This window comes from Myxocyprinus asiaticus, chromosome 15 (genome assembly GCF_019703515.2).
Source record: "Myxocyprinus asiaticus isolate MX2 ecotype Aquarium Trade chromosome 15, UBuf_Myxa_2, whole genome shotgun sequence".
NCBI lineage: Eukaryota > Metazoa > Chordata > Actinopteri > Cypriniformes > Catostomidae > Myxocyprinus > Myxocyprinus asiaticus.
The window spans coordinates 14,464,460-14,481,849 of NC_059358.1; the positions used below are offsets into that span (position 1 = coordinate 14,464,460).

A 17,390-nucleotide genomic window follows, 5' to 3' on the forward strand; every position below is an offset into this window, starting at 1 on the left:
TGGCCTGCATCAAGCAAAGGAATTGTGTTAAGAACTGTCCAACGCATTATTAAAACCTGGAAGGATAGTGGTGAACCGTTAGCTTCGCAGAAGAAATGTGGTCGGAAACAAATCCTGAATGATCAGGATAAGAGTTTTTGTAGGCTATAGAATATTTGGTCCCTTTAAATCCATTAAACTCCAAGACCAGTTTATCTAAAGATGTCAAACCAACTGCCAAGTACTCCAAATTGTATTCCCTCTATTGCATAGGGCTTATTTTGGGGAGTTTTTCTTTGGTAGTTTTTAAATCGAATATTTAATCCCTGTTTTTAATTCGAATAGTTGGTCCCTTTAAAGGAACCATATATTCTATTTAAAAACTAAAAAATAAGCCTTGTGTAATAGGCAATAATAAGCTGAGTAATTTGCGGTTGGGTTGACTTCTTTAGATACAACAGTCTTGGAGTTTAATGGATTTAAAGGGACCGCATATTCTATTTAAAAACAGGGACTGAATATTCTTTTTAAAAACTACCAAAGAAAAACTCCCAAAAATAAGCCTTGTGCAATAGAGGGAAAAATATTCTGAGTAATTTGCAGTTGGTTTGACATCTTTAGGTCAAGTGGTCTTGAAGTTTAATGTGCATGAACCCGAATATCCAACGAATGTCAAATGTAAAACTAACTTTACCGCAGTGTCGGTACTACCGGTACTTCAGAAACACTGGTATCATTACATATATTTTATTTTAGTACCAACTTGGTACCAATGTACCAGTACTTTTGACAGCAGTAATCCAAGTATATCTTCAAAGTCAAAGTTTGTTTTGTTTAGTGTTGAATGTATCATCTGGGAAATAGATTGTAATCAGATTTCAGTTTTATTCACTATAATTTGGCTCATAATTAAACTACATTTTAGGAACTGCAACAGCAGCAGAACATATGTAGGCCTGTAATATTTCCAGATGACCAACAGTTATGACTGCAGTGCACGGCTTATTACTAGTTTATTACTGGAAGCGGACAGCATCATATCCCATCTCTGTAAATTTTGCTTTGCATAACACTCAAGGGGGAAGTTTTGAGAATTTCTATAATTATTTGAACGCATTGCACATTCATAGGTGAAAGCGATGGATTTTCCCACATGAAGTTTTGCTACGCGCCATTGGCTCTGTAAATGACGCGTCATGACGACACGAGACACGCCCACCCGATCCGAAAGTACAGCGGGCTCGCGGGTTTGTTTTGATGACATGAAAAGCAAGTTACGGCATATCGGGCTCGCGCCTTATTTAGTGAAACCAAGTTGTCAACCCCCTTTTAATTAGTCTTTTTCGGTCTTGCTTCATTTTATTTCGGCGATAGACCTCGAGAAGTACACGTAACAATAATAACTCAAGAAAGAAGCGCAAATACTCGAAGGAGAAGCAGCCTATAATGAAGAGGAGACTAACATTATTAGCCATACACCCGACAAGCTGAATTCAGTTATCAATCGTTAAACATCAATTATGGATTTTACAGCTCTTGAACTCGATGCTGTTAAATTTGCCAAATCAGCTGTACTGCACGACCAGCAGGGAAAATACAATGAAGCCGTTTTCTTCTACAAGGTAAGCTGTATCAAAGTTTATGGCTGTATGCTTTCTTCCTTAATGACAGCTAAAGATAATCTTGTTTTGTTAACCTTCCTTAAAATATCTCTAAAAAAGATGTTCTCTGATGTAACTACAGTACACGAGTTTTTTATTCGGCTGCCATATAAATAAATCCATATCCACTTTCATATTTTACATACATTTATATTTTGTCATACTCTGTGTCTTTGGTTCTTTTTAGGAGGCTGCCCAAGCTCTCATCTATGCAGGTATGGCTGGATCCAAACTAGAGAACATTCAAGACAAGGTGAACGAGTACCTGGACAGAGTACAGACTCTACTCAGCGCTGGTCAGTTGATGTCATCGTCAGAAAGCTGTTTTCATCTGTTGTTACTCTGTATCGAGATTCAACCAGTTGCCATTAAGTTGATTCACAAGGGCTGAAATTTTGTCCACCACTCTTCATCTCTGTGGTCAGAGAAGGTGAAACCTCCTCCTCCCTGTTGTAGAAGGAAGGAGGGAGAAATGACACTCATATTTTCCACAGCCCAACCTTTAGAAATGCTTAGGCCTACATAGATCAGATCATATTTGAAAGTGGTATGACTACTTCAGCATTAATGAATTGCAAATAAAAGGAATAGTTCAACCAAAAATGAAATTTCTCTCATCATTTACTCACCCTCATGCCATCGCAGATGTGTTTGACTTTTTTTTTTCTTCTGCAGAACACAAAAGATGATTTTTGTCACCATTCACTTTGATTGCATCTTTTCTTTTTCATGCAATGAAAGTGAATGGTGACTGAGACTAACATTCTGTCTAACATCTCCTTTTGTGTTCCACTGAAGAAAGAAAGTTATATGGATTTGGAACGTGAGGGTGAGTAAATGTTGACAGAATTTTCATTTTTGGGTGAGCTATCCCTTTAAGGTTCTGTTGATCACTGGATATCACTGATCTATATATTTATTAATCAGTGCTGGATATATACATACTGTAAGCCAAACACATCAGCCCACTGATTGACTTCCCTCTTATTAGTTCAAGCACAGAGCAGTGACCCGCTGAAGAGCAAGCATCAGTTGGATCTTGAGAGGGCATACTTCCTGGTGACACAGGCTTTTGAAGAGGATGAGAAGGAAAACACTGATGAAGCTATTGAGCTGTACACTCAGGCTGTGGAGTTGTGCATTCAAGCAGTGAGTCTTTACATAAAGGGCAAAGTCGGACATCAGAACTTTATATAACGACATGATTATCTAACTAACTATATAATTACATTGAATTGACTATACTGTATTAACTCGAACAGTATTTCTGATGTAATAGTTCCCAGTCTTTGCAACAGGTGGTGGTGTTTATCTGGTTGGTTGGTGTGGTTTAAGATCTCTGACTGACAGTTATATGGGCTCCTCTAGTAATCAGAAACAGAGTCCCAACTGAAAACTGTTAACGTTTTCTCTCTCACATACAGACCAATGAGACGTCAGATCAAGCACTACAGGGCAAATTGAAGCAGCTTGCTCGGCAGGCACTGGACAGGTGCTTCACTCTTTATTATACTAAGTTGTAAAAAGCAGGCCTAAATGAAACTGCTTAAGGGGAAGTGTTTAATTTTATGTTTAATGTCAAAAATACTTTTATCCCAAGTAATGTGTTGAAAAGGATATTTTGCTTTAAAAAAAATCTTGTCGTCATTTACTCACCCTAATTTTATTCCATACTTGTATGACTTTCTTTCTTCTGTGGAATACAAAATGAGATGTTAGGCAGAATGATAGCCTCAGTCACCATTCACTTTCATTGTATGGGAAAAGGATGCAATGTAAGTGAATGTTGACTGAGACTGCCATACTGCGAAGAATTACACACTTCACCTTTCAGTTACTTCTCTAACATATACTAATATATCCTACATTTTATCCTGTTATTCAGTCTTCTCTGCACTCTCATCATCAATATGATGCACATTTTACCCATTATCCTTTGTAATTCACTTTTCCTCATTCAGGGCAGAGAGACTGAAAGATTCTCTTAGTAAACCTGCAAACCAGGACAAGCCCTTTTCATCCGCACCCAAAGCCCCTGCTCAGGTGAGGCAGTTCCTTCCGCTAGGCCCAGACTTCTCCCTGCATGACAAACCTCAGCCGGTTCGAGCAGTGCAGTCCTGTGAACCGCAGGGGCAACGCTACACAACGGAGGAGATAGAGGTGCTCAGGTAGGCTCAGAGAAGTGAAACTTTCAGCAGGTGCAAAAGAGGCGTCAGTAGTTCACCCACAAATTTAAATTCTGTCATTTACTCACCCTCATGTTTTTCCAAACCTGTATTATTTTCTTTCTTCTATGGAACACAAAAGGAGATGTTAGACAAATTGTTATGGACAGACAGCCTCAGCCACCATTCACTTTCATTGCTTTTTTTTCTTCATGTAAAGAATGTGAATGCTGACTGAGAATATAAAGTCTGCCTTACATCTCCTTTTGTGTTCCACAGAAGAAAATAAGTCATATGGGATAGGAACAATATGAGGGTGAGTAAACGATGACAGAATGTTCATTTTTGTGTGAACTATCCCTTTAAAGAAAATAGGATGGTGTCTACAAAGAAAACAGTGCAAGACAGGAAAAAGATCAGTAAAATCAACATGATATATTAGCTAAAGGCAATTTGGTTGACTTACTGAAATGTTATTTTTTTCCTCCCCATGGTTAATCAATTATAACATTTTTGTGTTTAAAAGGAAAACCTCCAAGATAAATGGAATTGAATATGTTCCATTCATGAGCGTTGACCTGAGGGAACGTTTCGCTTTTCCTGTTCCATTCTCGTGAGTTTTTTTTATTTCATTTTATTTTTCTGGTTCTATTTATACTGTTCATATGCAGCTGTTGATTGTAAATTTCAACAGCTGTATTTTGTTTTCACTCTTTTGAAAACAGTAGTCCTGTAACACTCTTTGAAATGTTGCAATGCATCATGGAAAGGTCTGTGACATGGTGATGTTTATACATAGCGACAAATGTGGAAAACTGGCTCTGTCGCCGAAGCAGAAAGCCATATTCTCACGCTGGGTTCGGCCAAATGACATCTGCAATAACCCCACCATGATCTTCACTGTGTCCAGCTTCAGCATCAAGCAGGTCACATTTCATGCATCTCTATACTAAGTGCACCGCTCAAAAACTTTAAGCTATGGAAACCAGTTAAAGCTGAAGTGAAGCTTCTCCGCCACTTGCACTAGAAATACAAAAATAATCATTGTTTTATAACAGGTTTCTCAAACCTCTCCCAATCTCCCGCTGGTTGGACAAACAGAGAGTCCTGCCCCAAACTCGGGCTATTCGTTGAGCCATTGTTGCTGTGTTGAGCAATGTTTTGAAAGCGTCACAGAGACACAGTGTTTATATTTTAGGGAAAGTCAACCTACAAATGGCTCAGTTGTCTCTGCATATTAAGCTGGGATAAGAGAAAGTATTTTAACATCGAAAAAATAACACTAAGCTTTAGCAGAGAAAGGTCAGACTTTACTAGTGAAAGCATTGCTTATTGTTCAGAGCTGATTTGACTGTGGTTTTTCTATACAGAAAGCTCAATGTTACTCTTATGTAAATGTTCTTTTGTTTATTCATTTTTGCAGACGGTTGTGTCAGACTGTTCCTTCGTTGCCTCATTGGCCATTAGTGCAGCATATGAGAGACGCTACAACAAAAAGTTAATCACAAGGTATGGCGGCCGTGCCAGACCCCCATGTTTACTCAACCAGTTTGACTCATGTTTTAAACTAACCCTTGGATCATCTAGCCTCCTGCTGGGTTCCTCATCAGTGAATCAGGTTATGATTGTTTAATATCTTGTGTAATTTGTCCTGGGGCAAATATGTCATAAATTCCTGAAGCAGTGGGTTGCAGATGAGTTGAAGATGCAGCATTGTTTGTAAACCTCAACACTTTTGAGTCATTAATGTGGGAAGAGAAAAAATGTGTTGAAAATGGCATTAATTAGCTAATAAGTAATAGTTGTAACAAGAACAATAGAAGTCAATGGGATATCCCCACCATTATATAATAAAAACATGTGTATGGGTTTTTGTCTAGTATCATCTACCCACAGAACAGGAAACGAGAGCCAGAATATAACCCCTGTGGGAAGTACATGGTGAAGCTACACATTAACGGCGTGCCAAGGAAGGTAATCAACTTCTTTTAGCCACGCCTCCTCAAATAACCAGTCTTTTATCTGTTGCTATCATCATAGTTTGCAGATAAACAGGTTTTCCAGACTATATTGTTATAGTTAAGGTGTGTGTTCCTTGTCAGGTGATCATTGATGATTTCCTCCCAGTGGATCGTAACGGTGAGCTGCTATGCTCTTACTCCAGTAATCGCAGTGAACTTTGGGTATCACTTATCGAGAAGGCATACATGAAGGTCATGGGAGGATACGACTTTCCTGGCTCCAACTCTGTAAGTGGCACCTCAAGCCAGTTGTGCATGGTGCTTTATGCATTTACAGAGTCATAGTGTTTATTGACCACCATTTGTTGTTAATTTGCAGAATATTGATTTACACGCACTCACAGGCTGGATCCCAGAACGTATCGCTATGCACTCAGACAATCAGTCCTTTAACAAAGACGACACTTTCCGCATGCTTTTCCAGAGGTAAGCGCACATTTACAGTATACACAGTTGCAATTATATATTTTTTGGCTGTCTATTGATTTCTGATTACTGTTAACGTCACATATTTCTTTAGATTGTGCAGCTGTTAAAGGGAAATGATCACTCACCCTCATGCCATCCCAGATATGTATGACTTTCTTTCTTCTGCAGAACATAAACAAATATTTTTTGTAGAATATTTCAGCTCTGTAGGTCCATACAATGCAAGTGAATGGGTGCCGAAATTTTGATGATCTAAAATGCACATAAACACAGCATAAAAGTAATCCATACGACTCCAGTAATTAAATCCATGCCTTCAGAAGCAATATGATAGGTGTGGGTGAGAAACAGTTCAATATTTAAGTCCTTTTTTACTATCACTCTTCACTTTCACTTTTTCTTTTACATTCTTCTTTTTTTTTGTTGATTTGCATTCTTGCATATCGACACCTACTGGGCAGGGAGGAGAATTTATGGTAAAAATGGTAACTTACATATTGATCTGTTTCTCACCCACACCTATCATATCGCTTCAGAAGACACGGATTTAACCTCTGGAGTATTACGGATGACTTTTTTACTGACTTTATGTGCTTTATGGAGCTTAAAAATGTTGGTACCCATTCACTTGCATACTATGGAATTGTATTCCATAATATTCTTCTAAAAATCTTTTTGTGTTCAACAGAAGAAAGAAAGTCATACACATCTGGGATGATATGAGGGTTAATGAGTTAATGATGAGAGAATTTTCATTTTTTGGGTGAACTATCCCTTTAATATGGCCTTTGACAGTTTGCCTGCCTTCATTTTGGGCATTAATAGTCTGTATGTGGGTTTGTAATGCATTGTCACAGGTTTCACAGAGGAGATGTTCTTATCACCACAGCAACAGGGGTCATGACTGAGGAGGAGGGGGAGAGGTGGGGCTTAGTGCCCACACATGCATATGCTGTCCTAGACATCAGGCAATACAAGGTAAAATTTGCAACCCCCTTCCATGACGCACAATGTTGTTCAGTTACACAATTTCACAATAACTGAAGCTCACACATGTACTGCATTCTGATTGCAACTCATTTTCATACACCGCAGTAAAGTCTACCTTTAAAAGTGGGCCAGTTTCTAAAGCCACTATGGCGATTAAGCAACAGTCTTTTTAGGATTATTTAGGATTTATTATTTCTTACTTTTACAAGGTATTATGGCTGCCAACTTGACAATGAAAATTCCTGCTATTCACATTAGAGTTCAACCGATAGTGGATTTTGCCGATACCAATAACAAAGGTGGTGGGAAAGGCCGATAACCGATTAATTGGACAGTAGTTTTTAAAATTGATTTATAGAATGTCAAACAAATCTTATTCTATCCTTACTATGACCGGCACAGACCGAGTACTAATGCAGTTTATTGTTCAACCAAAATAACCAGGAAAAGAAATTACGATTTGGTGCATTACGCGGGACATTTATGTATAAACAAGCCCGAAACACGCTGGGTACTCTTATTTTGAAATTACGAAATGATGAAAAATATATCGGCAACTATCGCCATAGATTTTTGCAGATAACGATAATTCCTAAAAGCAACTATCGCCACTGATTATTCGGTAAAACCGATATATCGGTCTACCTCTAATTCACATGGCTTAATTAATTTCATAGCCATACAAAATATTGGCTTCTGAAACTGTAATGATTGTTTGGACGTTTGCTGGAAAATACATTTAGAGGCCTCTTGGAACTTTAATTGTATAATGGTATCTTGATTGTTCTTGCAACGTCATCTCCTCCTCGTTCTCTCAGGGTAAACGCTTCCTCCAGCTGAAGAACCCGTGGAGTCACCTCAGATGGAAAGGTCGCTATAGTGAACGTGACGAAAAGAACTGGACACCAGATCTTCTGAAATACCTCAATTTTGACCCTAAAACGGCACAGAAGTTTGACAACGGTAAGGAAATGCTATACTACAATGAACACGACAAATTGGCAAACAAGAAGAAAAGTGCTTATTCACATCTGTGTTTTTCTTTAAGGGGTATTTTGGATCATCTGGGAAGACCTGTGCCAGTATTACGATGTCATCTACCTGAGCTGGAATCCAACTCTGTTCAAAGAATCCTCATGTATCCACAGGTTCGTCTCATAGTTATTACATCATCTCGTATGTAGTGTCTATTTTTATCTCTCTGTCATGCCTGATGGTCTTCTCATCAGATAAGAAATTGGACATGTGCTATGGTTTGTTATTGCAGTAGCTGGGATGGGAAACAAGGACCAGTGAAGGATGTCTACAGCTTGGCCAATAACCCTCAATACAAACTGGAGGTGAATTGTCCTCAAGGGGGCGCTGCTGTATGGGTGCTACTCACAAGACATATCACTGACAAGGTATGGCAGCAGATTAGTGTGGTGTAATTCTTGCAGTGCACTACAATCAGATTGAGGGTACTTACTTACTGTTTGTAATAAGCAATGTAGATAAAAAACAATGAAAATGTAATCTATTAATGAATTAGTTTTCTCATGCACTCTCAAGGATGACTTTGCTCAAAACCGGGAGTTTATCACTTTAGTCGTTTACAAGACCGATGGAGAGAAAGTGTATTATCCAGGTAAATAAACACAAATGCTGGTGTGTCTTTGAGGCATTAAAGTTGTCAAATATATTAGATCAATTTGATTTGACTTCTTTATAGTTCATTATTATTATTATTGTTTGTTTGTTTGTTTGTAGCTGAGCCTCCACCCTACATTGATGGCATCAGGATCAACAGCCCTCACTACCTGACCAAAATCAAACTGACAAGTCCTGGAACTCACACTTTTACACTGGTGGTCTCTCAGTATGAAAAACAAAACACCATCAACTACACACTAAGGGTAAGATTACAATCAGTGTGTGTGTCCATACAAGTGAGGGCTTGTGTTTAGGTCTCATCCTGATATATTTTAGATTTTTATCTTCATTATGATGCTAATACTTACTTGTGAATGTATAGTCCTTAATCATATTATTTGTCGTCCTGTGAATATATCCTTTCCAGGTCTACTCAGTGTGCAAGTTTAATTTCTCCAAAATTCCAACACCCTTCATCCACACCAAAAGAGTGAGTCCACATCTTTACACTTATATTGTTATTGGTGATTATTATTAATATTGGCAGCTGTTTCCAGAGGGATAAACATCTCCCTCTTTGCTATATTCTTGTGTGTAGATAAATGGCCAGTGGAAGGGTGCCAGTGCCGGGGGTTGTGGAAATTATAAAGATACCTACAAGAACAACCCCATATACCAGTTTAACCTGGAGAAATCAGGCCCTCTGCTCATTGAACTTCGTGGCTCAAGGTCAGACTGATAGTTATTTTACTCCACACCACCAGAGGGCACATTTCACTCATGTTCCATCAGTGGTGATGCATTTCAAAGGTTGCTTCTTGTTTTGCAAAAAGTCTTCATACGCAGCATTCATATGCTGTGTTTATTTGGAGTCCTGTAAGGCTCCCTAACCAAAACTCTAGCCTTGGTAGCATCAAATGCAAAACAATTTCACAGAATGAGGTGTATCATATCATATAGTTAAGAAAATGTGGTGTAATATTTTCAAACCTTTGTAAGATGTCAGTTTTCTTTTCATTAATATCACATATTGTCATGCGATAACAGTTTCAGATGATGTATGATCTTTGTATGCAGCATCAACCATTATTCTACTAAAAGTACAAAGTTCACAAAGTCAGCCAGTGTCAAGGGAAATTAACTTCTCTTTTTCTAAATATAGTCTAGGGGTTTTCAAATTGAGGTCCTGGCTGGAGCCAGCAAGGGGGTGCAAGAGGTTGCAATAAATTTCAGAAAAAAAAAAAAGTGTACAAATTTTGACATTAACATTTAATTCTGAAATTATTAGATTCATCACATTTCAGAACACCCCCAAATGGTTCTGTCTTTCGGCAAACTGAATCGTTTAGGTGTCAAGTTTTGACAAGGCTTAGGATTTCCTTTCACACCAGCAATGACATGGACAGGGCAATCCTGTGTAGCCATTCCACTTTGGAAGAAACACCTCCACACATTCAGATCGCTTCTGTATCTCTCTCTTCCTGCTGAAGTGTGTGGGAGTGTATACTCTGTGATGAGAGGATGTCTGATGCAGCGTGTTTTCTGTGAATATGAATGAGTTTGTCTTTCTCTTGGCAGGCAGTACAGCGTGGGCTTTGAGGTGGTGACCGTATCTACAGCAGGAGATCCTGGATCCTCAGGTTCTCAAAAGAGAGGCAGCGGAGATTACAGGTAAAGCAAATACGCTCTGTGATCAAGATAACCGAAGCTGACCTTAAAGCAGAGCTCAACACGAACATAGTTGTATAAATTGTTCATCATAATGTCTGTTACTTAAAGATGAAAGTGTTTTTACAAAATGCACTCTATTCAAAAGATTGAGGTATTGTATTATGGCATATAACTACATTTTCTCTGCCCTTAGATGTGGTTTCTGTTATATGGAGGTGGAGCTCCTCCCTGCCGGCATTTACAATGTCATCCCCACCACTTTCCTGCCCAAACAGGAAGGCCCGTTTTTCCTGGACTTCAGCAGCGTCACGCCACTGCGGGTATCTCAGCTACAATAAGGACACGATCCTGCTGAAAAATAGCCTGTATCAGCGGCCAACCAATTTAAGAGACGCCCTCCTGAGGATGCTTTAGCACTCATCTCTCCCTAAGGCATGGACATGCTTGTTTACAAAAACAAAAGCGCACCACCCACAGATGCTACCTGACATAGTGCCATATTTTTCATGTTTGTGTGCAATAGATAATGACTGCTCTGACTCCTGTGCTGTTGCAGTGCCGTGCTTGGAGGAAGTGTGTTCAATCAGCCAAAAGCACACTCCTCTAAGACCTGCGGTCCAAAGTTGCAATCAGAAAGGATGGTGCGAGTACACTAAACCTTTCGCTCAGGAGACTGTAATACAAAAGGGACTTTACATTGTTGTATATTAATGATGTCTACTGCAACAGTAGCAAAAGAACAGAGGGGTCTGTGTTGTGTGCAGATTTCTCCGTCCCCATACTAAGGGCTCTTCTTCTGGTCTGTCAAGTGATGTCTAGGTAGAATGAATTTCAGAGGGCTTCTCTTTTCAGTGGGCAGTGTGCTTTTATCAAAGATTGTATACACATCCATCTGGTGCACCCAAATTATTTTCTGCTATAGAAATGTTATTGGGGTTTTTTTTCATTATGTGTAACAAAATGAAAGCCCGATTTGTTTCAGTCACTATCTACCAGCACAGTACTGTATGTTTTCAGATGATGATGATGAACTGGATGTTCGCACATTGTAAATGGACACGTGATTGTTGAGGATGTTCCTATTTGGGGCTTGTGCAAATGCTTGTTTAAGTTCTTCCTTTTTAACAGTTCTTGCTTTTTGGTTGTCATTCATATGCTCAAATATATTTATTGAGGTTAAAATATTGGTGTATGTGTTATCAGGCATTCTCACAGAGTAGCTTTTAAAGCCATTTTTGTTTTTCCACCAAAGTACCTCATTTGGAGTCACAAGGCTGAGCAGCAGTTATACTGAAAATTCACATGTTACATGTAACACGTTATACTGAAAATTCTGATGTCATAACTAGAAATGGGTAGTAAAATTTGTAAACATGACAATGTGGGAAGCTACTTAGCTCTTATGGATTGTTTAGTGACATCATGGCTGGAGAGTCACTATTAATAGTCACTCATTAAGTGTTCATTTTAAATCAAATTCAGAATCCAAAGAGACTCATTTGTTGTATTTCATACCATCATATAACCATGTAATCATAAAAAGAGAGAAGCGAGAAGAGAAAGGTGATCTGAGATCTTAAAGAAATAGTCCAGTTTAAATACAAGTTTAGCTACACAAAACGTGTGTTAAAAAAAAAAAAAGTGTGTACACTGAAATGCACTTACAATACAAGTCTATGGGTCTATGGAACCCATAGACTTTCATTATAAGCGCATAATTGTCAACATTTTTATGAACTGCAAATTATTTATTATATATTTGAGGTATGACTACAAATTATTTTCTGTGGTAATCGACAGCATGCCACAGATGTTGTTGATAGAGCTTAATTTGTATTTAAAGAAATATTCTGGGTTCAATACAAGTTTAGCTCAATCGACAACATTTGTGGCATAATGTTGATTACCACAAAAAATAATGTTGATTTGGCCCTCCTAGGTTACAGTGAGGCACTTAAGTGAATGGGGTCAATTTTTGGAGGGTTTAAAGAAGCTTATAATTTTATAAAAGCACTTACATTCATTCTTCTGTCAAAACATGTTAACACGCATTGTTTACATCTTGTGTCTATACTTTTAAAACAGCGAGTATTTTAACCTTTAAGGATTGGGCCCCATTCACTTCCATTGTAAGTGCTTCACTGGAATCCAGATTTGTTTTTTGTTTTTTTTAAGAAAAGGAGGGATGTCAAAATTTTTGTGGCAATCAACATCATGCCACAAATGCTGTCGAATGAGCTTAACTTGTATTGAACCCGGAATATTCCTTTAACCAGAAATATACATTTTAATTTGTGAGTCCTATTTTAATAAAAGTGTCTGCTAAATGTAAATGTAAGACAGTCACTGCTAACAGTGATCATTACACTTGACGATTAATAATGCAGTAGATATCATTTTATTTAAGTCTGAAAACAATTACACAAGCTCTGTAAACAACAAAAGACTACATGCCATAAATCACTTAAAATACTGGTATATTGTTTCTTTTCTTATCCTCGACTCTCAAAATAGCAACAGACCAAAGACAGAACAATCAGAAAAAGGAGGCGAAGAACATTTGAGAAGGCAAGAAAAAAAAGATAAGACACAAGGTCATACACAAACACCATACAGTCTATCTACTGACTAGACCTAAGGCTGTGCCGTTCATCTCTAAATCCAGCAGCAACTACTGTACATAGAAGCTTGATGGAACTTTCAATAAGTGTCCTTCTCATCAGTGCACCAGTCCACCACTTAGACCAGCCAAATCTGTGGTTCCCCATAAAACTGAATCCAAGGAGCTTATTATGCTCCTTTCCGAACCATTCTCCATGTTTCATTTGATTTAAAGTGCACAGACGGTGTGAATCTGCATCTATTGCTCTTTCTCAATGCATATGTTAAAAACAATTGAAGATGGTCTTTACATAGAGATAAAAATGGGGCGGCATGCACACTGTCCAGCCGTGTAGGAAAGCTCACGCATTTGGCTTGCAGAGGGACAAAAAAAGAAAAAGCTGAAAACAGCAGGTATGAATGGGGCAGCCCCTCGCTAAATCTGCAGCTGTCACAGTTGAGGATGTAACATATAATGCATGTGGTTGGCTTCACTTCCCCATAACTCACTGTTGCAGCAAAAAAGGCTGAAGTTTAAAGTGCCTTAAAAGATTTTGAATCCTTTTTGAAGGTGGATACTTCTTTTTGTCTGTAATGGGCATGCCGGCGAGTCTGTTGAGCTCCAAGCTAAAGCGAGAGCATGCACAGGTGTCCTAGCTATACAGTAACTCAAACGGTTGTAACATTATACCACCACACAAATGTCTCCGTACAGTATATTTACTGGTCTATGACACTGTTACAACAGACACTGAAGACAACGAGTGGCATAAATCTATAGTATATCTGATCTGTTGTTTTTATGCGTTTCGTAAAGCTCTCACAAAAAAAGTCAAGTGCCTCTTGCTCGACAAGTGCTTAAAACTTTTGTGACCCCCAAACTCCTTTCACACCTCCAACATATTGTCTCTTCACACTCTATATCACATCGGGAATGTGTGGGGATGTTATGATGGTCTTGAAACTCACGATACGTTGTGATTTATGTCTCTGCAGCACATCGTGCTTTTCAAACACCCATCAGATCAGGTGACAGATCAATCCAAAAGTTGGCAGAACATTCTAGACAGTGAGAAGAATGGACTGAGATGACGCTGGTGAAGGAGAGTATGGGTGGTTGCCAAGGCCTGTCGCTAACGCACATGGCATGTGGATGAATGCATCAATGTCATGTAGCAGCTACTTCTGTCACACCCTGTCGAGCACCAGTGTGCTTGGGGAGGGGTGCTGAGCCAGACTGAGAGGGTCTCGGTCAGCGTTTTTTCTGCTTTCCGTCCGGCTGAGTTTTAGAGATAGCAGACGGAAACGCCCATCCAGGCTAAAGGTTGTTTTGGTGCTGCTGATGCTGTTGTTTTTGAAAACGTCTAGTTCAGACTCTGCTCCTTCGGCTCGGTCACCTGTGCGAGAAACAAAGTATAAAACAGCTAAGTAGAAAAACAAATGTTTTTATTTTTATTTTAGATGGACTGTGATAGAAGCTTTTAAGGAATAGTTCACTCAAAAATAGAAATTCTGTCATTATTTACACCTCATGTTGTTCCAAACCTGTATGCTGCTATTTTTCAATTAAATACAAAAGGAGAACTTTTGAAGAATCTTTACACAACTCTTTTGTATTCAACAACAGTCCATTGTGACCATGTCTGTCAAGCTCCAGAAAGGACAAAAAACATATCAAAAATACCATAAAATAGTATCTTGTACGACTAATGTGCTATATTCCAAGTCTTCTGAATCTATATGATAGTTTGGTGTGAGAAACAGACCAAAATGTAAGTTGTTATTCTCTGTTGTGTCAGGTTTGACATGACACTTGATCATCGATATTGTGGAATCAACAGTAATAGTTTAAAAACCAATACAATACAATAATGACAGCATAAAGTTTGGATCAAAATTGGAATTTTCATTTATGGGTGAACTATTTCTTTAAGATGGAAGGAATTAGGCATACTTCAGTACAAAACAAATCATAGAACCAAAAACCAAACTTAACTTTTAAACCAAACCAAAAACAAATCAGAACAAAACAAATAACAAATATACAGTACGTCTTAATTTTGGTAATCAAATGTACACTGTGAGAAGTCTTAAATACAATGAATTCCACCAAAGAATCATTTGTCTTGTTTTTATTTTTGTCCTGGCAGAGCCACCCAGCTATCCATCAATGAGATTAATGCACCCACCCAGAGGGCACAAGTGCAAGCAGGCAGGAAACTAAGAAAAATTACATTGTCTCACAGCAGAAACGAGAGCAAGAGCATGAATGCAATCTCTCACGTGCACATGCAGCCTTATTTGGGTTCCATCCATCAACACAAATGCATCCAAGAATATCTCACCTCTCTCCAGATCGCACTCTGGGGAGGAGGCCCCGCTGCATTCACTACGCGGGCCCAGGATGGGAGACATCAGGCTGAAGTCAGACAATGAGACGGTGCTGGGCAGATCCAGACTGCAGGGACGAGAGGAGGGGGTGGGGGAACAGGAGGATGGAGAGGAAGAGGAAGATGAGGAGGAGAAGGGGCAGGCAAAGTCCAGAGGACTGTTTTTCCCAGAACTGAAGCTACTGGTAGACTGAGTCTCAGAGTCTTCCTCAGACATGGCACTGGTGCTGCAGTTTTCATCCTCATATGAGCCTGACGCCACTACAGGAAGACAAAGAGAAAAAAAAATCAGCTTAGACAAAGTTCTGTGCCACCGCTAATGTCACCACACGAAATTGCAAAAATAATGTTTTTTATGTATTCAAACAGTATATTACGTTTTTTAATTTGCGATGCCACTCTTACTGAATTAAACATGCATATTAAGCCACATCACGTGACAAACTTAGTCATGTGTAAGCAGTTTGCTAGTATTCCAATCCAAACATATTTCATGAACTATGAAACATACAGTTTACAAAGTTCGCATGACTCTGGTCAACTGCCATGCTACCATCACAATGGCCAGAACAGCAAGCTTGTTTATGCCATAATGATTTTGACAAATTCAGGTTGGCCATTAAAACAATGCCATTTAGAACACATATACAGTATATCTGACCTATTTTATATGAGGAGTGAGCTTTTGTGACATTTTAAAGTTAATGTTCAGCACTAACAAGACATTTAAAAGCATTCCTTTGGCTACCCTTTAATTGACGCTGGGCTCATAAATGCTGATCAGATACAGAACAGGCTCTTATCAGTTTCTGCTCTTTACTGCTCAATCCACCCTTTACAAATCACACGCATCTGCCCACCCATCTGCAGGGGCAATTAGCATTGCAGCGAAAAACATCAAAACATCCAGTGTATCCAACAAAAAATAAAAATTTGTCATCATTTACTCACCCTCATGCCGTTCCAAACTCGTATTACTGTCTTATGCAGAACACTAACGGAGTAAATGTTTTAATGAAAATAGCCCTACGTCTTTCCAGTGCAAAAGCAGTGGACAGTGCCTCACTTTAAAGCTTAAAATAGGACCCAAAAGTATCACAAAAGTTCTCCTACTTCATTTTCATTACTGTTGGGTTCTTGCCACAGCTGTATTGAAAAGTTGCACCAGTATTTTCATTTCAAATTCAACTTATTCCAAGAAAGAAATTCATTTCAAATTCTCCGTGCTCTCAGTGTTTTTTAAGTGTGATTGTTTTTTCCTAATAAAAAAGAATGTTGGTGTTCAGTTGTATCAACCTGCTTTCAACAACCAACCGCCTTCAAAAACATAAAATGTTAAGTTGTCATTGTTTCAACTTGTTTTTCAGTTGAGTTAACTTAAAAACATTAGTTGAATCAACTACATTCAGTGTCAAGTAACTACGCCTCATTTATCGTGAGATCTTTCACAAATGCTCTCCCAACAAGCTTAACAAAGTTGTCTAAACAAACAGGTTATTATTTTGCTGTTTGCTGACGTTATTTTCGGTATGTTGCTGTTTTTGTCATCATTGTTAGTTCTTGTTTTGTGTGGTGATGTTGATGATGATGTAATCTTTTTACTTGATGTTTGTTAATGGTCACAATTATTGAGGTTCGTGTGTCAAATGTTGAGATCTATGAGCCTCCAAAACAAAACTATTGCACATTCTGGCTTTGCATATCAAGACAGTCTCCTCTACAATGGAAGAGGTATTAGGGAGGCCAGCAGGGGGTGCTCACCCTGTGGTCTGTGTGGGTCCTAATGCCCCAGTATAGTGATAGGGACACTATACTGTAAAAAGGCACCGTCTTTCGGATGAGACGTTAAAC

At 38.7% G+C, this 17,390-nt stretch overlaps 2 protein-coding genes across 2 annotated transcripts in view; one reads left to right on the forward strand and one right to left on the reverse strand.

Annotated features, from left to right (window-relative positions):
* The first annotated feature begins 1,220 nt into the window (after positions 1-1,220).
* LOC127452927 (calpain-7-like) lies at positions 1,221-12,782 on the forward strand. The gene is made up of 21 exons (XM_051718816.1): positions 1,221-1,601; positions 1,828-1,936; positions 2,632-2,789; positions 3,065-3,132; positions 3,602-3,808; positions 4,332-4,418; positions 4,605-4,731; positions 5,229-5,314; positions 5,686-5,779; positions 5,908-6,054; positions 6,146-6,252; positions 7,113-7,233; positions 8,064-8,208; positions 8,294-8,393; positions 8,513-8,648; positions 8,797-8,872; positions 8,995-9,140; positions 9,305-9,367; positions 9,476-9,606; positions 10,456-10,548; positions 10,742-12,782. The coding sequence occupies exons 1-21, from the start codon at positions 1,500-1,502 to the stop codon at positions 10,884-10,886; spliced, it is 2,448 nt and encodes an 815-aa protein (XP_051574776.1). The 5' UTR covers positions 1,221-1,499; the 3' UTR covers positions 10,887-12,782.
* Positions 12,783-12,923: 141 nt separating this feature from the next.
* Positions 12,924-17,390, reverse strand: part of LOC127452931 (SH3 domain-binding protein 5-like) — a 46,476-nt gene continuing 42,009 nt past the window's right edge. Inside the window, exons 8-9 of the mRNA XM_051718822.1 lie at positions 15,495-15,800; positions 12,924-14,546 (exon numbers count right to left, since the gene is read on the reverse strand). Of these exons, the coding sequence (XP_051574782.1) occupies positions 14,338-14,546; positions 15,495-15,800 (515 nt within the window). The 3' untranslated portion in view covers positions 12,924-14,337. The remainder of the gene's footprint in view (positions 14,547-15,494; positions 15,801-17,390) is intronic.

Excerpts from the sequence above, each read along its gene's own strand:
- LOC127452927 (XM_051718816.1), top strand. The coding sequence starts at position 1,500 with ATGGATTTTACAGCTCTTGAACTCGATGCTGTTAAATTTGCCAAATCA. Across the intron at positions 7,234-8,063 it reads TAGACATCAGGCAATACAAG|GGTAAACGCTTCCTCCAGCT; the intron begins GTAAAATTTGCA and ends TCGTTCTCTCAG. Across the intron at positions 8,649-8,796 it reads CAAGACATATCACTGACAAG|GATGACTTTGCTCAAAACCG; the intron begins GTATGGCAGCAG and ends TGCACTCTCAAG.